We start from the raw sequence: 26,017 nt of genomic DNA on the forward strand, positions 1-26,017 counted from the left end.
GTGGGAATTATCTAGAGCTAGATATCTCAGCCCGCTAACTCGTCAGCCCTGCTAGGCCAAATGGCTTCTGCCAGGTCATCTTTTGTATGCCCCTCCTCCAAGTTCCTCTCACTTTCACGCAATGCCTCATGCACCCCTGGTTAGCCAACTCAACACCTAATTACCCAGCAAAATCAAGACTCTTATGCATAATTATCCAATCAGATTTATGTATCAATAATAACACAATTTACAAGATGCCAATACAATAATTCCAGAGCCAAATGATAATGGTAAAGCTTTAACACAATCATTCTAGCCTTTTCATAACACCAAGTCAGCCTCCATTCTTGTTCTCGCTCTCCTCCTCAGGCCTCTCTCTGTGTCTTCTCAACTCCTCACTCCACCTCCCTTCTTCTGTCCAATCACAAGCCTCCCACTGCCCTAATGTGATTGGACAAGGAAAATCCTGCAACAAATATTTATCTAGAAAAGTCTGAAAGGACAATTGCAGTTCCTTGTTGCTCCATTAAGGACACGAACCATCTAAATTTGTTTATGATTACAACTATGTAATTATGATGGGGAGTTAATACATTTATCATGTTAAGGATTTTTTTCTTAAATATAAGATATGACTTTTAAAGTGTGTTTTTATTATAATGCACCTGGATAAAACGTTTTTATTAACTCACATGGGTTCCTCCTGTTCGTTTGCAGCATGTTCCTTTAGAGTTAGCAAAGTGGTTGGGAAATAAGAAAAAATGACTACTGCTCTACTGATAGCTGCATACCTCCCACACCAGTCAAGTTAGACCAAATCCATCAGACCAAACAGTCTGTATGTGCTCACTTGAACTGACTGCTTCATTTATTATTGTTGATACGGTGGTGGGGAAGAGTTATTTAATGGTCTTTCTAAATGTGCCTCTGTCTCTTCAATCAAATATATAGCTCCTATACCTCTGAACTTATATTTTCCTTATGGCCCCACTAATAGCTACAGCAGCCCATGTCTAAGTTCTCTGTACAATGAAGTACTTCTTCATAAGGTACTCCCATGCTCAGAACAACTTGTCACATCCTTAACATCCATAGACTAAATTCCCAAAACATCAGGGAAAGGTTTCCCACTGTACTCATTCATCTTTTGCACTTTATAAAGTGTATTCCAGTGTGCAGTTAGACAGTGTAGAGTTAATAAACATGATAACCTCTTACCCATGCTTCTCTAAGCAACCTTAATTAAACTCATGGGGGTCACCAAAATTAACTATAAAGATATGAAAGTAAAAAGAGGAGGTGACTGTGGCCAAAAGACATTAAGTACTTGTAGCAAAATGTCAAAGAAGTCACATGCCCTTTATTGCATTAATCTTCCAAAGCCATCATTTTCCTCCTCAGTTCACTTTGCGGATTCACACGATCAGCCAAAGTCATTTCAATGCACCCCAGCCTAATCTGCTTCAGCCACACTGGCCACTTTCCTGACTTCCCCAGGTTGAGGCTATAATATTCCCTACAGGCTGCTGAAACAAAATAACACAGATATGTAGTTCTATAACAGGAGCTTCTCCCTCACTGTTAGAGCTGGCAGTTTGTGGCTGCAAATGGCTATCCTTTGCTACATACCTTGATATTCTCCCATGCCAGGGTCACTCTTTTGCTCTCTCGCTCCTTGTAAGGAAGAACTCTGGCACATAAAATCCCACTTACAATCTTATTTTACTCCTTGAAAGAACTTTGGCCAAATAGAGTCACATGGTGGTTCAGCACTTAGAGTCTATACAGGTAGAGTTCAGTCCACAGCAGAGTCTCTGTATTTATTCCTGACCTTTCCATGAATGTTCTTAAGACTTCTTATAATTCACAGGTTTCCTTACTTCTTTATTGAGGTATGTATTCCTCAGCAAGGCTTTTCACAGTAAGTTAAAAGCAGTAACTTTCCTCTACCCAAAGTCATCATATTGTCCATTTGCTTTGCTTTGATATAGCATTCTTCTCATTCTGTAGCCACAGAAGCCAGAACACAGGAAAGCTCAATAATGTGTCAGGTTCAGAACCCAGATATCTGGTTTTCTTGGACTTCAAATTCTAACTTCTTAAAGCTACAGGCTTTTGCCCACTGTCATCACAAATGCCCCTCTATCCTGCTCACGAGTACCTTCCTGTGGACAGCTTTATGTGAACTATCTCAAAATCAGGGGGAAGAAAAGGGATCAGTTACCAACGCAAAATTGATTGGCACCATCCTGAGATCTATGGATAAAGGTTATTAATGTGCCATGCCAGGGAGTGTTATCTGATAATTTGGAGTACTGTACTGCTCTAAAGAGATCTTCTGTAGATGCTGTGATGAATTCTGGAGTGGACCATAAGTAGGAATTAAGAGTCTATTAATGTGTACATGGCCAAATGAAGTCACATAAACTCTCCAACCAGTAATTTTCTAGTTCTCCAATATTTCATCACATGACCCTTTCCTTGAGTCCCAATGTGGCCAATGGTGTATTAGGAGACATTCCATATGGATTGGGGATGTCTAAAATGTCTTGAATATAAAATCAAAATAATTCTTCTAATGCAGGCTATATGAGGAATGTCTATTAGGTTTTTGTCCATCCCTAGTCCGCTCTTTAAAAATTCCTCTGGAAGTGGTAATCAATTATGTTTTTCTCAGTTCATTAAAATATTGGTGATTTTCACAATTCTCCTTATTGATATATGAAAGCTTATACACTTTCACCTTGGAGTCCAGGAGAGCGTAGAGAAAAACTAAAGAGAGAGAGAGAGAGAGAGAGAGAGAGAGAGAGAGAGAGAGAGAGAGAGAGAGAGAGAGAGAGAGAGAGAGAGAGATGAGTATTACACAGAGAATACCAAGTACCAATGTGACTTAGTTTTCACATTTCTTCTGCATAGGTCTACTGTCAGTCGTTAGTGACCAGGAACTTTCTACTTATATGAGATCAACATTCCCTTTGATTTTGTAACGTGTCTTTCTATTCAAAATGACAAGCAGTGCCTCTAAGATGAGGCTTTTTCTCCCTGGAGATTACTATGTTTTATTTTTATTATAAGGCCATCCTCCAATGATATATTTTTTCAATCTTCAAAGGCCTTCCAGTCTACTAGCGAGAATGGAATGAAAGCTCCCAAGTATTTGCTAAATTGATCAGTTCAGCAGAGAATAATCTCTATTTGATGCCCCCCCCCAAATAAATTAAACATTGTGGTTCTATCCCTAAGAATGATAGAAGGTAAAAGAAATTTTGAGAAGTACACTTTATTAGGGAGTACCTTTAAAATTTCTTGGACCCTTAAAAGTTTATATTTTATACAGGACATTACATGCAAGTTCTTGAGATGGGAAGAAAGGAAGCCCCAAGGCAGCTTTCCCCAAAGAACTCTCTTCCTCATTCCTTTTATTCCAGTCTCCATCCCAGTCCCATGTTGTTTTATGTGTGTGGAATAAGTTTGATGGCTTTGTAAATCTGCAGGGTTAGAGATAGATGGGTCTCATCATAGTTTTTGTTGTACTGGATAGATTTTTCCCAACTAAATAGAAACTAGAAAACTATGCTTCTCCATTGTGTCCTATAGGTATGTCTATGGGACATTTTCTTTTACCAATTGATGGAAAGGGCACAGGCCTCTAGGCATAGTGTGATCACTAGACAGGATGTCCTTGTTGCATAAGGAGGTATCTAAAAATGAGTCTGGAAGCAAGCCAGTAAACAGCATTCCTCTAGAGTCTTTGCTTTATTCAGTTCCTGCTCCATGTTCTTGCTTGAATTTGTTCCTGACTTCCCTCAGTGATGGACTGAGACATGCAAGAGTAAGCTAAATAAAATCCTTCCTTCCCAAGTTGCTTTTGGTTCCAGGAATAGAAATACAATGAGAATGGCTTGGTCTATTCTATCATCATATTATCATGATATATAAATAATTCTATATATTGCTATGTGGGTTTTAACTCATTTGATTCCAAGAACAGGTTTGACAATAAAAATTAATTTACAGGATACAGATACATAAAGTGTGAGCTGGGCTGGACCACTAGTTTTAGCAAGAAAGTTACTCTGTAAACAGAGTGGGAAAAGACAGACTCAGAGGCAGACATTCTAGTTGCAGAGCTAGTGCTCTTCAACAATAAAGGTTATCATGTTTTCATAGGTACTTTGTGCAGAGTAAATCAACATGGAACAAAGCAAAGCTAAGAAAATGTCTTGAGATAGAATTAGACCTTTCTTAAACCTAGGTAATAAAATAACTTAATGTAAAGAAAGTTTGGATAGAGTTCCTTGAAAATAGTTCAATGTACCTTGTAAAAGTATAGAAATATACTATATTGTTTCTAACAAAAATTATACTTTAAATTCTTCTCTAGCTACTGTCCTGTGCTAGGATTGTGACCACTTCATGGATTTAGTAAAACTGTTAAAAAGCATCTTCTATTGTCAGGTGTAATTTCCTGTACTTCCATTCACACTTGAATACATCCAAGAAGCTGCATGGCCACAATTCTATGAAAGTATTTCTAAAGTGATATGTGTTTACTAGGGTCTCACGATGCCTATCAGAAAAAGCTTGCAGAGCTCTCTTTTAGGGATACTGCTGGCTCTGAAGTCCCAATGCTCCACGATGTTGGTTTTTCCTCCCACTTTACTGTATGTGCCTCCACGAATTTTATAGGGTCTAGTCTGTCTGTCCTTTGACTATGACGTGCCTCTGAGATAAGCTACAAACTTTCTCTACCCTAACTATCCCTATCCATCCTTGAAATGCAATATTTTCCCTAATGACTTCCAGATTAATAACTCTGACTTAGACCAGTGTCTAAACTGAGCTGAACTGCAACCCCTGGTGTTTACATTCTCAACATCTCCACGTCAATATACAGCAGGCTCTTTTATAGTCACCATATTCAAAACCCCATGAATATATACACTCTTCAAAATCAGTTCCTCTCATTCTCTGTCCCAGTTTAAGAAATAGTGTGGCATTCTTCTTGTTTAACACACTTCAGGCTTCATTTCAGTGCCTTTAACCCACATCACTGTAGTATAAATTATTAGACTCACCTTCCAGTCCTATTAAGGTATTTCCCTAACGTGCCGTATTTCCTTCCATCCTGGTGTTCGCCAGAAACTACTGTTTGCATACACATGAGAGCAAAAGTTTTAAACCAGATGACAGCAATCTTTGCATGAAATTCCCAGCACTTTCTAAGCAAGAGGGAAGTTCCAGGTCACACATGGTTTGCGGTTTTTCATTTCCCTGGACCTACCCTCCACACTGTAGCCACCATTCTCTGTCTGGTATAGTCACTCTGACCTCCATGTTGTTCCTCGTGTACACAGGATGCCTTGTGAGTACACATCACACACATGAAATGCTCTCAAAATGTTAAATCATGGCCTTTCATTTTATAATACAGCTGAGTGAAAGCCACTGATTTATGAATAAAGAGGCAATGTTTTACTATTCAAATCACCATGCTTTTCTTGACTAATAACAAGAATTTAAATTCTTTAATTTCTAAAAAATTTCATTAAAATATACACTGTTCTTCCTAAATGGCCTTTTTTCACTTTGGAAAGGTTTTTCACTCAGGAAACAAAATATGGAAATGAATCCGTCTAACTAATATTAGTGCAACATAATCGCATGCATGCCTGGATAAATAACGAATAATGTTATTGTAAATATTCTGCTTCTTAACAAACACTATTAATTTCATTTGAATACATAATACATTTTAACAGGGTTTAAATTTTTCCTTGACTTAATGCTGTTTAAACAACGTTGAGTATGTCTCTTTTTTTCCCTTCAATTTTAAAATAACATTGCATGGATTATCCTTCTGTTCCTTTGCTTCTACCATTTTATTTAGGAAAAAGAGTTAAACAGGAGCAGTAACTCAACAGTCCTTGACTATCGGAGAATTATGCAAGCAAAATATCTGTCATATATGTGCCTCTCCTAATTTCCTGTGTTGTTTCCTTTCACTCTGTGGCTTCCAGAGGCTACAAAAGATTGATGGATATATCCACCACCACCACCCCCAAAAAACCCTAAAACAGGAAAGGGTGTAAATGTGAGTCTTCACTTGACTGTCAAAAGGATAGATTGCTTAATGGAAGCATGTAGGAAGGAATAGTAGTAAACAATAAATCTCAGATTAATTATACGTATGCAATGAGGTGTGGAGCTGATATACATGCATAAAACTGTTTTCCTGAAGCACGATAATTATATGCTTTTCAGTACTCGACTGTAAATTTTAAGCATTTGTATGGAAGGGCATGATTTTCCTTTTATTAGCCCATGAGATATGATTCTGTTCTGTTGCAAGCCTATTAGATCTCTATCCTTGCATCTTTTATTGATTGATTTCTCAAAGATCTGTTTTATATTTTGTTTCACAATCAGAAGTATACCTCAAATGTTGAAATATTTGAAACTGCTGAATAACAAATCTGTGAATTCACAATTACATTGTAAATGATGCAGGAAATGTCATTTTAAGTGGCAAAATCAATATGTGTTTTGATTCATTAGGAAAGTACACAATGGCTATTTCTCACATCTCTTCAGACTCTGTTTTATCAGTGTGCATTGTGATGCCTGGCCCGAAGCACTTCTATATTTAGTTCTAATGGAGCACTCTTAAATTGCTTATTTTGTGTTTACTAAAGTCAGCCTGTTTGTTACCATGGAAACTTCGACAAGAGCTCTAGCTAACTGTTTTATTAGATGAATTGAAGATACAGCTGAAGACTGGAGGTGCAGCAAATCATTCTTGAAGCATTTTTTTAAAGCATCTGTAAACTGGGCTACCATTATATAAAATTTGACATTATATTAAGGTCTATTCTATTTCAAATTTGGGAGGCTACTAGTATTTGTAAATCTAAATTATAATTAAGACATTGGTATCTCTAAAGTACAAGAAGTATTGCTCTAAAGTAACTCAGTTCTGTAAAAGTTAGAAGCCATTGGAACAATTTAACACATAGTAAGTAGTTAGTTGTTCAGTCTCTTGCCCCCAAACCCTTCATCCTCCATCTACAGAAGCAGCAGCTTTTATCTCAGCTCTGGTAGCATGAGCAATGATGCAGGAAGGAAAGGGCTTTATTCACTGTTTCTTTTGCTTGCAATAGAATTTATATATTATGCCACTAATGAATGTCAGCATCTTGTGGTTTTTATAGATGCTGAGACTCTTGGTTCAAACTTTATGCTCTTTGCCTATCCCTTTGTTTCTAGTCTCCAAGTGCCCAACATTTTCCCATGATTCACCTAAAGTCTCTGGTCAACCTAACCTTCATACACTTCTTTTAATCTTGATACTGCTACATAATTCTCTTCAATATATTCTCAACTATTCTCTACAAAATGAGACTAATCATGACACGTGTTATCACATGAGAGATCAAGATCCTCTTCTGAAGTTTTTTTTGCATTTCAATTGTCTGAAATAAACTCATAGCTTGTGAAATTTCTCTCCCTTTGACTAAATAGAGCAAACATTCAGATGAAAAGGATGAAAGGGGGCGGTTTGAAGGGTTACTAGGAGTCAACTCCAAGAACTCAAACAGAAGCAAGAGGTTTAAAGAATCTAAAGTTCTTAAACCTGTATCCCATAGATGATGGATGGCAGAGATTATGTAGGTGGATAAGCATTGGTAGCTGGAAGCAGCATGGGGAAATTTGATACAATAATATATATATATATATATATATATATATATATATATATATAATTTCCATTTTTCTAACAAACTATAAACAAATAAAAGCATTATCTTTAGGTTCTGCATATTTTTTCACTTATTGCAACACATTTGGTAGCCAGTAATTTACTGTGTACAAGAAATTAAGGAAAAAGAACACTTTTGAATTGCAAAATAATGATGCTATAAAATGAGCATCTCTTCACTGTATATAGAAGTCTGTTTCATATAGACACAGATTTAATGCAAATATGTAGGACATGGCTGGTCGTGTTTTCTAGAATCTTAAAAATATTTTCGTATATTAGCTATTAAAATTATTGGTAAGAGTTAATGAGGTTTGACATTGTTCTACATTGTTGTAGTAACTGGATTGCACCATATACTCTTTATGTGTGTGTATATAAAGTATATATTTGCATAAAATGTTAATTATTTTATTGAATATCATAGATTATTTCAACCAAATTTTTATAGGTATACATTTCAGTTTTATTTTTACTGATCTGATGTCTATTTTTCCTCTCCTTAGGTTCCACTTTTATTTGTAACACTCACATAATCCCTGTAAAGAACCAAGAGGGTGTGGCTATGATGTTCATCATTAATTTTGAGTATGTGTCAGATGAAGAAAATGCTGCCACTCCAGAGAGGGTCAACCCGATATTACCAGTCAAGACTGTAAACCGTAAGTAAAAGATCACATGTTCATAAAGTCAGGGTGTTCTATTGCTTCTGTAATCATTTGCATATCAGGTCTTAAAATTAGGCACATAGGAAATATAAACATTTTATACTACAAAGATATAGCTAGTGTTATTATTCTTTGATACTTTACAAAATTAATCATCCTCTTTGAACATCATATGACTTGCATATAGCATCATGTAGTTTACCAATGCCTTAAAAAAAAATCAATGGGAGGAATGGCCCTTGGTCCTGTGAAGGCTTGATGCCCCAGTGTAGGGGAATGCAAGGGCAGGGAGGCAGGAGTGAATGGGTAGGTGGGGGAACACCCTCATAGAAGCGAGGAAGGGGGATGGGATAAGGGGTACCTGGAGGGGAAATAGGGAAAGGGGATAACATTTGGAATATAAATAAATAAAATATCTAAAAAAAAAAAAACAAAAGAACAGGGTCATATTGTATAGCTCTGGATGGTCTCTGTACTGAGTATGTAAACCAGGTTGGCCTTGAACTCATTGCATCTTCTTCTATAATACTGAGATTAAAGGTGTGCTCCACCATGCCACCTATTTTACCAATCCTTTACCGAAAACACTTGTTTTCAAGCATTAAATATTAGAAATAATACTTCATATGAGGTACACAGACACTTTGTATTTCTTGATAAACTATTAGCTTTTACATGTAAAAATATTATCTCAGCTTAAAATAATGGACCAATAAGCCTACAAAAGATGCTTTAAAATATACTTCAGATAAATAACTTTTTACTGGTAAAGTAGTTCACACAGTTAGAGGATATTTTGTTTGTTTTGTTTAATAATTTCCCAACTCAAACTCATGTACTTTAATTCATGATATAATGAATCTTTTTTACTTTGTCTGTTGCATTTTAAAATAAATCTTAAGATTTGTCTTAGTTTTATCACTTCATAGTGTTTGATGTTCGCCTTTGGAGACTCTTTGGGAAGATATACTTCCTTTTCATTTGATTACAACTCTGCTGAGAATGCATGTTTATTGGCAGAATCAATTGTTTTCTATTGTGCTGACAGTCTGTGTGGATTTACTCCACTTTATTATGTTGATGCTTGATGGTCTCCGTCTACATACATCTCTTTTTATATTTCATAACAGTTTTACATTCCTAATAGTTGTTTTTATAAAGCAGTTTATTAGATGCCACATATCTGCAATTACATAGTTTGTGGAATTGATAGATTTGTTTATGATCCTTAAGTTTTCCTCATCATGGTTGCCTTACTTCAAGTAAGAAGACAATTATCTCAAAGTTCCTTTCCTGCCCTTCCCACCATATAATTTTAGTTAATAATATATCTCTTTGAACTTGTCACTACCTAAATATCTTCAGTAGTGAGCTACTTATTAGTTTTGATTATATCATTAGACTCCTATAGTTTGACAACAAGACACTCAAACTTAGTCAAACTTTTTTTTCTCCCTGCCCAACGATCTTTCTGTTTTTGTGTTAGTGTCTAGTTTGTCATTTATGGGACATTTTTAAATTTCTCATTTTTTGCTTTCATCTTCAATTTCTCCCCCCCTTTCATATACATTTTCATTTTTTCTTTTATATTAGTTATTTTATTTATTTACATTTCAAATGTTTCCCCCTCCCTGATCTCCTCCACAAATATCCCACCCCATCCCCTCCCAGTTGCCTCTATGAGGGTGCTCCCCCAATCGCCCACTCCCCTTCACCCACCCTCCCCTGCACTGCTCTAGCATCCTCCTACAACCAAGGGCCTCCTCACCCACTGATGCCAGATACAGCAATCCTCTGCTACATATGTAGCTGGAGCCACAGAACCCTCAATATATACTCTTTTGTTGGTGGTTTAGTCCCTAGGAGCTCTGGGGGGGAAGGTGGTCTGGTTAGTTGATTTGGTTGTTCTTCCTATGGGGCTGCAATCCCCTTCAGATCCTTCATTACTTCCCCTAACTCTTCCATTGGAGTCCCTGGGCTCAGTCTGATGATTGGCTGTGAGTATCTGTGTCTGTATTAGTCAGGTGCTGCAGAGTCTCTCAGGGGACAGTTATACAAGGCCCCTGTCAACAAGAGCTTCTTTGCATCAGCAATAGTGTTAGGGTTTGGTGTCTGCAAATGGGATGAATCCCTAGGTGGGGCAGTCTCTGGATGACCTTTCCCTCAGTCTCTGCTCTATATTTTATTTCTTGTAATTTTTTGTCCTTTTGTTTGTTTGCTTTTGTAATTTCATGTAATCTTGTTTTTATACTCCAGGTTTTATCTCCCAGTCTTTCCTCTGATTGTCCCACATCCTATACTTCCTCCCCCCTTCATCTTCACAGGATGTCCTCAACCCCTTATACCCACCCCAGGAGACCTCTACTCCCTGTGACCTACAGTCTCTTGAGGGTTAGGTGCATCATCTCTGACTGAACCCAGACCCAGTAGTATTCTGCTGTATATGTGTTGAGGGGTGGGGCTCATATCAGCTGATATATGCTGTCTGGTTGGTGTTCCAACGTCTGAGAGATCTCGTTGTGGGGGAGCCCAGGTTAATTGAGACTGCTGGTCCTCCTACAGGGTTGCTCTCCTCCTCCGCTTCTTCCAGTTTTTCCCTAATTCAATCACAGGGGCCAACATCTTCTGTATAATCAGTATTCACTCAATCTTCCTCAGTTTCCCCATAACTTACTAAATAAGACTTATTCTTGCAACGTGTTTTCAGAACATGTTTTTATTTAACATGGTAGTAATTTGAATGATAAACATTCCCCAAAGTCTTGGGTATTTAAATATTAAGTCACCAGTTGGTAGTGTTAATTTGGGTAAGTTTAGGCATATGGCCATTCTGGAGTAAATGTGTCTTGGGTGATAAGCTTTGAGAGTTTAAAGACTCACACAATTTCTAGTTTATTTTCTCTCCTTTGTTCTTGTGGTTCAATATTTGATCTTGTTGCTCCAGCTGCCATGCCAGTTTCTTCCCCCCCACCCCCCATGATCAACCTTTATCTGTCTAGTACTGTGAACCTGAATAACCCTTTCCTCCTATAAGTTGTCTTGGTCATGGTATTTTCTCATAGAAATAGAAGAGTGACAAATAAAGACACTGTTCTTCTCTAGCTCCAATGCTTGAAGGACAGCATCAGTAGATAGTACCAATTTGGCTATTGCCCTGCATTTGGCTTGTCCTATGCCCCAGAGGTCTATTCATTCTTTTCTTCCTTTAAATGTTGCTGACAAGGAGTCAGTGCCAACCTCCTTGACTACACTAGTGGTTTGGGATCTACAGTCTTATATAATTAGCCATCTGGCCATCTCATCACACACTTCCTATTTCTTTTCCTGTATGGGCACTCTTCTGCAAGGGGCCTCTTCAGAGTGCAGTTCACCATTCTAGATAGTGTGCCTCCACTTTTCCCACATGGACTCTGTGTGGTTCTGTTCTCTGTGTTGCCCTGTGCTCTTCTCAGCAAAATCTGCTGCTCTCTTCCTAGTTGATCATTTCTAGGTGTACATGAACATTGAAGTCTGAAGCGATCTCATTGACAATGTGTGCCCTTGCTTTATCGGTACATTGATTTGACCTCTCCCTTATTGATTTCAATGGTTGAAAGAGATTAATATGAAAATTGGATTTTATATATCTTATGTTGTCTAAGGGGTGCTGGGAGACATCAAAAATGTTAATAATAGAGATTTTAAAATCCTATACTCTTTATGTGCATTAAATAAGAATATATATAAAATAAAGCCATGCTTCAAAAAGCCAGTGCTGACAGTCATGGCCAAACCTAGACGTGGGGCTATGGATAAGTATAAAGGCCACAGGTTGACATTAGTACCTTTTTTTCTGTGACTTTCTACTTTATTTTTAAGATCAAGTCTCCCCCTGGACCTGGGCCTTATTGGCTATTAGCAGGCTCCCAAAACTCTTGTTTCTGCCTCCACAGTGTTGAGATTGCAACCTGCACTCTCTGTCTCTGTCTCTCTCTGTCTCTCTCTGTGTGTGTGTGTGTGTGTGTGTGTGTGTGTGTGTGTGTGAGAGAGAGAGAGAGAGAGAGAGAGAGAGAGAGAGAGAGAGAGAGAGAGAGTGAGATCATCTGTGTATGTATGTGCACATGTGTATGTACAATGTGGGGTCCTGAAGTTGACATCATGTGTCTTTTCAAATCATTGTTTTATTTACTGAATTGAGGTCTCTCAATGAACTTCGAATTTAGCAGTTCTTGCTTGACTAAACAGCTTGCTGGCCCTAGTGATATGTCTCTGTCTCTTGAGTGCTACAGTGGCTACCATGCCCAACTGTTTCTCACACAGCTTCTGGAGGTCAGAATTCAGGTCTTCAATCTTACACAAGACTTTATTCATAAAGCTGTTTCCCTAGCTCTTACATCTAGATTTTTCACATGGGTTCTGGGGGTAGATTCAAGCACTCATTTGTGTGTGTGTGTATGTGTGTGTGTGTGTGTGTGTGTGTGAGTGTGTGTGTAGTTCATTGAAAGAACAATCATCCTAAATCCACTAGCCAACTCTTGACATTATAATTCAGCACTGTAATCTACAAAATTCAAGCTTGACAATCACAAGGTGGATTTTTTTTTAATTTCACACACACATATATGTGTGAACAAACACACACACACACACACACACACACACACACAGATGCATGCACACATATACACACATCACTACCACCACCACAACCTAAAAACAAACAAAGCATAATGCTTTATGGCATGGTTTGTTTCATATGGGATTTTATTCATTGTTATCCTGGCTGTGTGAAGTCTATGGTCCGTGAGTTACAACATGTTCCCCACTCTAAATAAATCCCAAGCTTAATACTAAATCAAACAATTAAATATTTATCATAGTATCAAATTACTTCTTTGCCAAGTATTAATAGCAATATAAATTTAATTTTCTCTTAAAGCAAATAAGGAACAAATATATTAATGTAATATAATAAGAATATTCTGGTTTTTTACTCTGAAAAATTCCACATGTGAGAAATTTTCTGGAAAAAATATCAGTAATTCCTCAATTTTCCAAAATATATATTTTGAAACAAATTAATCTACAATAAAAAATCAAATCCTAAAATTATGCCTTTAAGGAGATATCCACTTCAACTTATATTCTCTACTTATCTCATTCAGTGACTAGTGAATGGTCTATGAGAGTAAACTTCAGTGACACCCACCTCTATCTGCCATGAATATCTGTATTTGTGAATATCCATGAACAGTAGGTTGCCTACATAAGGAATGAATACCTACTTTATACTTCATTTAACCAACGGAAGAGTGTCTGCTATAGCCTTTTATCTGAATGGAAGTAAAAAATAGAGGACACACCCACACTATAGCAGAGGGTAGGATTTAAGGAAATAAAAAGATAATCCATTCATTTAAAACTGAAATACAAATGTTGAATTGACACTTTGGTTTCTTTTTTTTCTTCTTGGTTATTTTATTTATTTACATTTCAAATGTCCCCATTCCAGGTTTCCACTCCCTAAAACTCCCTAGACCATTCCCCTTCCCCTGCCTCTATAAGGGTGCTCCCTCACCCACCCACCCACTCCTGCCTCACAACACTAGCATCCCCCTACACTGGAGCATGGAGCCTCCATAAAAGGCCTCCCCTCCCATTGGTGCCAGATAAGGCAATCCTCTCCTACATATACAGCTGGAGCCGTAGGTCTTTCCATGTATACTCTTTGGTTGGTGGTTTAGTCCCTGGGAGCTCTGGGAAGTCCAGTTAGGTGATACTGTTGTTCTTCCAATGGGGTTGCAAACCCCTTCATCTCCTTCATTCCTTCCTCTAACTCTTCCATTGGGATCCCCATACTCAGTCTGATGGCTGGCTGCAAGCATCTGCATCTGTGATTGGTCAGGTGCTGATAGAGCCTCTCAGAGGACAGCTATACCAGGCTCCTGTCAACAAGAGCTTCTTTTCATCAGCAAATGACAAGATTTGGTGTCTGCAGATGGGATGGATCCCTAGGTGGAGCAGTCTCTGGGTGGCCTTTTCTTCAGACTCTGCTCCATTAATTGTCCCTACATTTCCTTTAGACAGGAACAAATCTGGGTTAAAATTTTAAAGTATATGGCCCCATCTTTTAACTGGAAGCTGTGCCTATCAACTGGGCATTGTCTCTACCAGGTTCTATCTTCCCTTTGTTGGATATTTCGGCTAATGTTACCCCCGTTAGTTCCTGGGAATCCTCCCTGCTTCCCTGACATCTGTGACCTTCTAAACACCTTCATTTCTTAAATAGAAAGAATTATACATGACAGCTCCCAGAATCCAAACATGGTCTATGACATTTTTTGTTCAGTTAGACTGGCATCTCATAGGAAAGCCCTGGCAAGGTCAGTAGAGATTCTGCTCCTTATCTTGTGAATATGTGTGGTTCCCCTATGGTATCACTGTCACCCACACATGAAATCACTGGAGAGAGTGAAAGATATGCAGATACAGTTGTTTCTATGGCTTTTCAAAGTCTGATTATTTACAGCCACAGCACTGATTTCACTCAGACCTTCTGTCATTTTGTCCTTCATTTCCCTTAATGTTGTGTCAGACTTTGAAGAATTGATTGTTAAATCAAGCAGAAAAGTTCAAAAGACCAAAATTTTGCTTGATAACATTGCATATTATGCCTCATCTCTGACAAACCCTTATGATTTATTCCTTTGTGAATAAAATTTTACTGTCAGTACAAAATAATGGCTTTGGCTCTTTCAAACATTTTTAATAGAGAGACAGAAAAAGGGGGAGCCATGGAAAAAGTGGGGAAGGTTCAGAGGAAAGAAATAAAGAAGAAGAGGAGGAAGAAAGGAAGGAAAAAAAGATGAGATCGGGATACTTGATTTAACAAGCAGATCTCTTTGGAAAAACGCATGTTGTATGGGGAGCCCACTAGAGATGTCTACTAAAGCACAGTGTATAGCCAAATAAAACTCTTTATTCCAGCCAAGTGGGACTTAAGTGTAGCCTGAGCATTTAGGGCAAGGAACTTTAAAGGTAAAAACCACATCCTGGTATATTCCTCTGCATCTTCCAGAGGAGGTTTTGTGCAAGCAAACAGTCCAACAGAAGCTAAGATAAACAGCTGGAACAGAACGTTTGCACAAGTAGACAGTTTAATAGGAGCCAAGATAATTTAGCTAGAGCATCTTGACTTTGGGTTCCTAAAATAGAATTGGATAATTTTATTCAGAATTTTTCCATCAAGAAGATCAAATTCTAGTTAAAGACCTCAACAAAAATCTGAGATAGTAGAATAAATAGAGATTGTTAATTTGAAGCGTACCATCCAATTACCAACATGTGGGTCAATGAAACTAGCTAAAGCATATAGTTTCACTGAGATATATGATAAGTACACTGAAACACATTTAAAACACATAATTTTCTCTTGGCAATGCTTAATTTCTTATGGAAATATGGTGAATATAATTTTGAGATAAAGAATGAAAAAGGAAAACAGAGGAGGAGAAAATTGTCCATTTACTGTTTATTAAAGACACATGTTTCTGTAAATTATTTGACTTCTTAAAAGTGCAGATTTTATTATATTGAGATTATTAATGGAAAGGAAAAATGCCATCTGTACAATAGAAAAAGAGATGTTATAAAAAGGGAGACTTCTTATGGACTAGAATAATAAACATTCTCAGGAAAAAATACTAACTTTAGATTCTGAAGCCCCAACATATGAAAAGTAAGCGTATCTCCAAAATAAGTAAATATTCACAATATTATCTGTGAAGGATACAGTATCAGACACAAATAAAAGATTCATGTCCCCCAGTGAAACATGTGGATAAGAAAATTCTTTTATTTGTGAGTATGCCTATCAAATTAGCAAATATTGTACAGTGGATCCATTTAATGAATCAACACCAATGAAATACAAAGTTAATTTTTTTTCTTTTAGGTATTGTATGTAAAATAATCTTAAAAATTGAAATGATAGAGTTTGCTAAAACTTTCCTCAGAACATTCAGGAATCTAAAATTGAACAAAATTCTTGATTGTGATAATCTCAATAGTCAACTTGATTTGAGCTAGAATCCACTAGCAGATAGGTCTTGGGCACCTCTGGAGCATACTATCCATGTATTAGCTACATTTGGTTAATTAAGGTGAGGAGACCTGCCCACTGCAGGTGGCATCATTCCCTGAGATAGGATCTGGGATATGATCCTTTTCTGGACTACCGAAAAGGAGTAAATGAGCTGACCACATGTACTTAGTGCTGTCGGCTTTCTGATTATACATGATTTCCCATCATTTAAGACAGTGATTGAAAAGTGATCCAGAATAAATCTTTTCATTCTTAGCTAACTTTTATAAATGTATTTTTGTCATAGCAACCAGAAAATAAACTAAGATCATGTCCAAACAAAAATTAATGCATATATTTTTATCTTATTTGATCAGATCTTAAAGTTTCTCTAACATTTATCTTACCAGGCAAGTCTCAAATATTTAGATTCTTTCATCGATGTAATCCTGGGAGTCTAAATTTAAATCTACATCACTCACTGTCAAATGATGTATTTAATTTGTGCCATAATTTGGGTATATTTTCTAAGAGACTACAAGCTCCAGTTAAGTTCTCTTCATTCTTAGAAAAATTATCTGATCAAGATATTAATTGACTACACATTTCAAGTCTCTATTTGAGATGCTTTTTTTTTCTTTTTTTTTTTTTTCTGATTTTCTCCTATTTCTCCCATTACCTAGAGAAGGCACTTCCAACATTCTCTATAGTTCTTAGGACTCTGACCTCAAATCAATTCGTGTCTTGCACCAAAGAAAACGTTTCTTCTCATGCCCACAGCAGAGGTGAAGGAGGCCACTGAGTGGAAATTCCTCAGCAACTACAGACTACTTCTGGCTGACAGATCCTAGGTGAAACTTACATAACCCTCTAAGGATCTGCTATCCTGCTCCTTCAAAGCCATCTTCGGCAGTGTCTCCCTCCCATGCCAATGTTTTCCCCTGGCTCCTTCCTCTGTTGCTCATACTCAAACTGCTGAGAATAAATAGCCTGCATTTCAACAGACACATTTTGTTTATATCACATCATGTTTTTTTTAAAGTTTTAATTAGTTGAATTTGTTGCCAACATTTAAAAATTGGATATTGCACATTAAAATTAGGATATCTGGCTGTCTCTCTTTTGAGTATCTAGCTATATACCCCAAATGTTCCTTATAAGCCAGCACAGGATACTAGCCATTCTCTTAACAGAACCTGTATTACTCTATTCACTGTGCTCAGCACGCATTTCCTTAAGTTTTGTGTATACCTGGGTTTTCTTGGTTTCTATTATTTGCCCCATGATGTGGGTGTTTGGGTCACACATGTATCGCTGTTTCCACTTTCCCCAGCATTCCACAGAGCGGCCTAGCTGAGCTCTCTCTATTTATAATCTAGATGGTCCTCTACATAGGTGAGTTCCATTTCCTTCTTGTCTTCTTTTTACTTCTAGGCAAGCATTGCTCACTGCATCTTTCAAATGAGCAGTTGTTTCAGCAGCATATGCTCACTTCCTTGATGTCCTTTGATGACCCTGTGAAAGGGTCACACAACACGTCTCAAGAGGGCCACAACCCACATGTTGAGAACTACTGTCTTAGAGCTTCATGGATCCCTTGGCCATTGGGAATGTTCTTTGGAATATCTTGGTACTTCTTAAGTTTTACCCTTTCAAGTCAAATACGTCTTAGCATCTCTTGTCTCTCTCACTCAGAATTATTTGATCATCACGGATGCTGTCATTAACTAATCATCCAAGCTTTGTAATTCCTTCTTCCAGCTTCTTTTCTCCAATATTACATGAAACACTGATGCACACAGATTACAGCCGTCTGGTATTTCTCTTCTTTACAATATCTTTTTTTTGTTGTTGCCTAAAACATCAGAACTACTGACTCAGAAACACAGAAATTCAATACTCCTTATGTATCAAACATGTCATTCTGGCACCATGGTTTAAGTTAACTAGTACTCAAATAAAATAATTTTAAGTGAAATCAAATGTAAGTCATGTAATACATTAGTTACATTGTAAAACCATGACTTCAAATGTTTATTATGATAACTTTCATAAGTGAACCTTTTCACTTAATCACCTTAAAAATATCCTATTATTTTTTTTAAATTATTAACATTATATCTTCTGGGGAGAATTTTACTGTTATTCTTACTGAAAGTTCAAATTATCCTAAAAGTTTCAACTGAATCTAAATTTATACATACAAAATACCACTTGATAATTTAGATATTTGTCTGTCTAATTTAAGGCACTAAAACCATATTCATGTTTTGGACTCACTCAAGATAATTAACACATAAAGCATACATTAGCCTCAACAGCTATATTACCTCCTCATATTTGTGTCTTTTTTTTTCTGACCCCAAGCAATTCTGAAACAAAGAAATACTCCATGTGTTTCATTTGCAGAAAGGCCTCCACTATTCTTTTACTAGTCTCCACTGGAGCTGAAAGTCATTCTTTAATTCAATGATGAGAAGCTGCAATTTTGATACAGAATTCCCTAACCAGCACGCATTACTATAGAAACCATCTGTTATTCAGTGGAATTCAATTAAAGGTTTTATAATGTAACTAATGTTTATTTTCATCTTTCCTTTGAAAGTCTCTTCTTTAAGGATTACATTTAATATAGAAAAGAAAAGGAACCATGACATTGTTGGAAAAACAAATAAAGAAGAACTTTAATTAAATTTTGCCATAGTCTCCTTATTATATAGACAAAAACATATACCTGAGATCAAAGGAAGTCCTTGTGATTAAAAAAATAAAAATATGTACTTAGTTAAGAATAGATTATTGATCAACATCCAGGTCAGCAAAGGTATACCTCATAGGGGCTCCTCATGAGCACCATATGTAATATTTTGTTACCTAGCAACATGAAAATCAGGGACAGTCTGTAGTCATATAGCTTTTGGGCAACTTCACTATTTCTCATTCATGTTTTGAACATTCACTTTAGAGCTCCCGTCAGCATGATAGCCATATCATCATCCAGAATCAATACAAGTTAAGATGTTATCACTTCCAGGAGACCTGAATTGATTAGCTTGGCATTTGGAGAGGGGGAAATGTATATATACCCAAGAGAGGCAAAATAAAGCATGGTAAAATCATGCTTTTATTGATATAGGGGTTATTTTAAGCACACGGAGATCTAACTAAAGCATCTGCAATGTTGGTGTGTTCCATTCATTCCCTGTGTCTCTTTACTGAATGATTTTAACCTTGAGTGGTTAAAAGCAGTCCATCTCACTACCTTGTCTTCTTGCTTATCTCCCTTGTCCAAATCTGTCTACCGCCTCCTTTGCTGTCATGGTGATGCAGACAGACACCAGCAGCAATGTTAACATGTTCCGAGAGGAGTATGGTACTGCAGCAGCTGCTGCTGTGATTGTTCTCATGCCTTGCTGCAGCCCTACCTGCCCCCTAACCTTCATACATCATACTGAGACTCATTACTACAAGATCCCAATTTGTGCATCCTTTAAAGGACCCCATTTTTGGCTTCAGCTTTATTTTAAGTCTCCCAGTGGACTCTGGGGTCTAGGGAAATGTCTTGAGTTGTTTTGTTTTGTTTTGTTTTGTTTTGTTTTGTTTTGTTTTGTTTTGTTTTGTTTTAATAACTAGTACCAAAACTGCACTGGCTATACTGATCCATTTATCATTCATTATTCAGTATAGCTAGTTGATCGGTACTGAGTACATATTGAAAATTATTTTTTCACAATCTAACTGCTAATGAAAACCTTCCTTGTCAGTCTTCTGGCTTGTTCTCACATCCCCTCAATGACATCATATACTCCAGCCCTCACTTAGCAGTAGAAAAAAACTCATCTCCTTTTAAAGTGCTTCTGTCACAGGTCTCTCCACAGAAAGTAAAAGCTGATTGATGTGTCAGTTATTTTCTGTTTCTCCCATCAAATCTGATCATTTACTGTATTTGCCTGGATTAAATTCATGTCCTTCCATGTATCCATGCTTATTGAGCTAGAGAACTGTTCACACTGTCTTAAAGGCTTTCAGTTCAAGTGTATGAATACCCTGAATTTACAGAAACCCATTCATTTCTTACAATCAATATTTTATAGTAGAATTCATTTATGACAATATTTTTGTTTTTGTTTTTCTTTTCAGAACAAAATATGGGCTCTTTGTACTGAACACTTTGCTCAGTGATAGCAAAAATGCTGAAAGTAATGAACAGCCAAACAGCCTCTCAGGAGGTCTGGCTGTCCTATTCATTGGCAGGAATGAGCTTTTCACAGGGTTACAGCCTTTCCCAAGGGATGGCTACAGTTGATGACTGGGTGGTGGAGAGATACAAGAGGCTTCAAATGACCAGCAGAGAGTTTAAGATCACACTGGAATCCTGAAGACTTGAGTCTAAAGTTAGTTTATGGAGGTCAGGGGAAGTTAGAAATGAGTTAAGGCCTGAGAGCAATCTACCAACAGCAGCAATTCTAAGCTGCAGCCCCAGCTGCACCTCCAACACCTCCCTGAAGAGTCAGCTGGAGCTTCAGGTCCATTTAGACAATTGAAGTTAGCTCTTTCCAGTCACTCTTGACAATTAAAACATTTATACAATCAGTTTCTCTTTGTTTGTTTGTTTGTTTGTTTGTCTTTCTCTTTTCTTTTCTTTTCTTTTTTCTTTTCTTTTCTTCTCTTTTCTTTCCTTTCCTTTCCTCTTTTCTTTTCTCTTCTTTTCTTTTCTTTCTTCCCTCCCTCCATCTCTCCCTCCATCCCTACCTTCCCTCCTACAGTTCTTTTTTTCTGTTTGTTTATTTGTGTTTGAGGCAGGGTTTCTCTACTTAGGCCCTATTGGGAACTCACTTTGTAGACCAGGAAGGCCTCAAACTCACAGAGATTTCTTGGTCTCCAGAGTGATGGGAATAAAGGGTTGCTCCACCACTGCACAGCAAGAGTCTGTTTTCTACAGTGCAGTCTAACCCACCCCAATTCTTCACTAAGAGAAATCTACCCTGGCAGCCTTCACTAGGCTCTGCCCCACTTCCCTCTCCACTCTCAAGAACTTTGACACTCCTGGGGATGCTTTCCATTTGCATAACAGTTACACTTAAGAATATCTCCTCTTCTAAGAAGGGGCAAAGTGTCCACACTTTGGTCTTCGTTCTTCTTGAGTTTCATGTGTTTTGCAAATTGTATCTTGTATCTTGGATATTTTAAGTTTCTGGGCTAATATCCACTTATCAGTGAGTACATATCATGTGAGTTATTTTGTGATTAGGTTACCTCACTTAAGGTGATGCCTTCCAGGTCCATCCATTTGCCTATGAACTTCATAAATTCATTCTTTAATAGCTGAGTAGTATTCCATTGTGTAAATGTACCACATTTTCTGTATCCATTCCTCTGTTGAGGGACATCTGGGTTCTTTCCAGTTTCTGGCTATTATAAATAAGGCTGCTATGAACATAGTGGAGCATGTGTCCTTCTTACCAGATGGAACATCTTCTGGATATATGCCCAGGAGAGGTATTGAGGGATCCTCCGGTAGTACTATGTCCAATTTTCTGAGGAACTGAACGCCCATGGAAGGAGTTACAGAAACAAAGTTTGGAGCTGAGACAAAAGGATGGACCATCTAGAGACTGCCATACCTGGGGATCCATCCCATAATCAGCCTCCAAACACTGACACCATTGCATACACCAGCAAGATTTTGCTCAAAGGACCCTGATATAGCTGTCTCTAGTGAGGCTATGCCGAGGCCTGGCAAACACAGAAGTAGATGCTCACAGTCAGCTATTGGATAGAACACAGGGCCCCCAATGGAGGAGCTAGAGAAAGTACCCAAGGAGCTAAAGGGGCCTGCAACCTTATAGGTGGAACAACAATATGAACTAATCAGTATCCCTGGGGCTCATGTCTATAGCTGCATATGTATCAGAAGATGGCCTAGTCGGCCATCATTGGGAAGAGAGGTACCTTGGTCTTGCAAACTGTATATGCCTCAGTACAGGGGAATTCTAGGGCCAAGAATTGGGAGTGGGTGGGTAGGGGAGTGCGGGAGGGGAGCGTATGGGGGACTTTTGGGATAGCATTTGAAATGTAAATCAAGAAAATACCTAATTAAACTAAATAAATTAATTAATTTTTAAAAAGAAGCTAAAAAAAAAAAAAAGAATATCTCCTCTTGGTGCTTAACTAAACTGGGAACAACCAGGCAAGAGGTACATACTTTAAGCGACAGACTGATTTTTTGCTGGAAAATCACTCCATTTTCAATGTACTGAAAGTTTGTAAAATGATAATAAATGGAAAGAAGGAAACAAGAACTTGCCATTGCTAGAAAAAACTTGATGGTTAAAAGCTAGGTGGACCAACCAGGCAGCATACACCTGCTGATGTGAGGCCCCCAGACACACATACAGCAGAGGACTGCCGAGTATAGACTTAGTAAGAGAATATGCACCTAACCCTCAGGAGATTTGAGGCTTCAGGGCCTGGGGAGATCTGGCTGGTAAGGAAATCCTTTTGGAGATAAGGAAGGAGGAATGTGATGAGGAACTGTTGGAGAGTTGACCATGAGGGAGATAATGACTGCCATGTAAAAGAAAAAAAAAACTAGATTAAAGATCATTTAAAAAAATAGTTGGACATTTTTGAGAGGATATTCATTTTCCCAAAAGAAAGACAGTCTTCATAGCCAGCAGCACCACTTGTTGCTTAAATTATATGTTTAAATTACATCCATAGAAGCAGTCTATCAGGGTTTTCCTTTATTTCTGACAATGTATGAGTTCTGAAAAATATTGAGTTTTTCCTTATTTCAAGTTTACAATTTGGTTAGACATGAGACTAAATGGAATCTAATTATTCACATAAGAAAGTAAGTTAAATATAATCTGAAGACTGAACAAGACGTTTTGCAGAGTTAAAAGCCATAACAGTTACACTTATCTATGTTTTATATTCTATGCCTTAAGGAAGTATAGCGGAGCACAAATTTCTCAATGTGCATTCTTTCCGCATGAACTACATGGAGACAACTAAATCTGTAATGTAATACAACATGGTCATATTAACCCAGTGGTGCAGAAAAGACCATCTGTACCACCTTGGATGTGACTAAAATGCAGCAGCAGAATAAATGGCTGTGTGATCATTAATCTCAGAGAGCTATTGGGTGTTCTTTAGAAGGAGAGATTCATATAACAGATGAAACATGAGCAAAAGTAGGCATTGAGCTTCAGTGCATTGTAATAAAACTTGCAAAATTGATTTGTAAACTGTAACTCAATTTCATGTGCATTAAAAACTAATCAAATGATTCTGATGCAGCTCACTGATTTTTAACTTGGCAATTTGAGTGAGCATATAAAAATGGTTAGTAGAAATATGTAAAAATGCTTTCAGAACCCTGATAGTCTTCCACCCATATTTAATCTTATTTGTGAGTATTTCTTGTACTCATCTTTGTATATTAATACGCAATATAATGTTCAATGTGCTTACATTATGCCATAATATTTCACCAGGAAAATGAATTCTATTTTAATTACTTTTAGCATTGCTAACTACTAGACTACAGGTGAAAAGCTGACATAATAAATTTGCCTGCTTAATTATAAATTGTTCTCCAACTAACATTTTATCTTTATTCTGTAGGTGATGTGGGGCATCAGAACTCTTCCGTGTAAACTAAACAATCAAAATGGAAGCAGTTAAAATCATGTCTTAAAGGGTGAAATTGATAATAAGATTTGGTCAGGTAGACAGGGCATAGTATAGAGTTCCTAATATTTGTTTAGTTCTACTCAATTGTAAAATACATGAGAGTCAACATATTTCTTTTTTAATATTTTTTATTACATATTTTCCTCAATTACATTTCCAATGCTATCCCAAAAGTCCCCCATACCCTCCCCCCCCACTTCCCTACCCACCCATTCCCATTTTTTTGGCCCTGGCGTTCCCCTGTACTGGGGCATATAAAGTTTGCATGTCCAATGGGCCTCTCTTTCCAGTGATGGCCAACTAGGCCATCTTTTGATACATATGCAGCTAGAGTCAAGAGCTCCAGGGTACTGGTTAGTTCATAATGTTGTTCCACCCATAGGTTTGTGGATCCCTTCAGCTCCTTGGGTACTTTCTCCAGCTCCTCCATTGGGGGCCCCATAATCCATCCACTAGCTGACTGTGAGCATCCACTTCTGTGTTTGCTAGGCCCCGGCATAGTCTCACAAGAGACAGCTATATCTGGGTCCTTTCAGCAAAATCTTGCTACTGTATGCAATGGTGTCAGCGTTTGGAGGCTGATTATGGGGTGGATCCCTGGATATGGCAGTCTCTAGATGGTCCATCCTTTCGTCACAGCTCCAAACTTTGTCTCTGTAACTCCTTCCAAGGGTGTTCTGTTCCCAATTCTAAGGAGGGGCATAGTGTCCACACTTCAGTCTTCATTTTTCTTGAGTTTCATGTGTTTAGCAAATTGTATCTTATATCTTGGGTATCCTAAGTTTTGGGCTAATATCCACTTATCAGTGAGTACATATTGTGACATATTTCTAAGATGCTTAGATTACACAACTATAATGACCAGAGTAATATATATTCTAATCCAAACTAAATACATTATCAACTCAGTTTATGATGTATTTATACAACTCTTATTTGCCATATTCAGACATCTTGTCAGAACTGAGGCAAAAGAAAAAAGGCCTTTCTTACACAGTGGGTAGAAAAATGTTAATCAGGAAATCACTGTGTGTATTATCTTATGTGGTGAAAACTGTAAGTCAACCTGGTTCAGTGGGAAGGAAAATCCTCTCTAAGGGAGCTAATCTGGGGTTTACCTAATGGATGAGCCAAGTGGGAAGAAGGACAAGATCTTACAGAAAGGAGCCCTGAATCTGAAAGAAGCACGGGCCTGCAGTAGTCATCATGGCTGGATGCTAGGGGGCAAGAGGAAAACTAAAGATTAAGGAGAGATTATGTGCATTTATTAAGTAAGAAATTATGGAGGGGGATGAAAATAGTCTACTTCATCCAATGTGAATCCAATATTTTAAAATAGAAAACTCGTTGTCTTTAGGCGAGGTCAGCACTGCTGGTGATGGAAAAGTGATCACCATCCTATGGCAAGGAATCAGTTCAACCATTATTCATTAGAACGAAGGAAAGCAGTAAGATGGAAAAAAGTGTAAACATCAAAAAGATGATTGGAAGTGGAGTGAACGCAGTCAGGCAGTTCTTATTGTGGGTTATAAAGATGGGGGGTGGTGTCAGACAACAGTATTGAAGATAACCCTCAAGTCTCAGACTTATCTAGCTAGGTAGATTGCAATGTTATTTGCTCTGAAAAATGGTGAGTTTGAAGGTCTGCATCAGGAAATTGGGATTTGTACTAAGAATCTGGGGTAACTTGCAACACTCTAAGAGGGAACATTGCCACCATTAGATATGCAGGTTTAGTATTCAGAGTAGAACTTGGGACTGAGGATCACAGCAATTGGACTAAGAAGAGGAATAAAACTAGGTGGATGGATAACACCATTCACTAAGCATGGTTTCAGAATG

General features: G+C 37.6%; 1 protein-coding gene across 3 annotated transcripts in view; it reads left to right on the top strand.

Moving 5' to 3' along the window:
* Positions 1 to 26,017, top strand: part of Kcnh7 (potassium voltage-gated channel subfamily H member 7) — a 464,734-nt gene that overhangs the window by 292,557 nt on the left and 146,160 nt on the right. For all 3 annotated transcript variants that reach the window (XM_021154157.3, XM_085834833.1, XM_085834834.1), the window contains exon 3: positions 8,248 to 8,403. In XM_021154157.3, coding sequence (XP_021009816.1) covers positions 8,248 to 8,403 — 156 coding nt within the window. The remainder of the gene's footprint in view (positions 1 to 8,247; positions 8,404 to 26,017) is intronic.

The sequence above is a fragment of the Mus caroli genome, unplaced genomic scaffold, assembly GCF_978045245.1.
Source record: "Mus caroli unplaced genomic scaffold, Mus_caroli_1 scaffold_2, whole genome shotgun sequence".
NCBI lineage: Eukaryota > Metazoa > Chordata > Mammalia > Rodentia > Muridae > Mus > Mus caroli.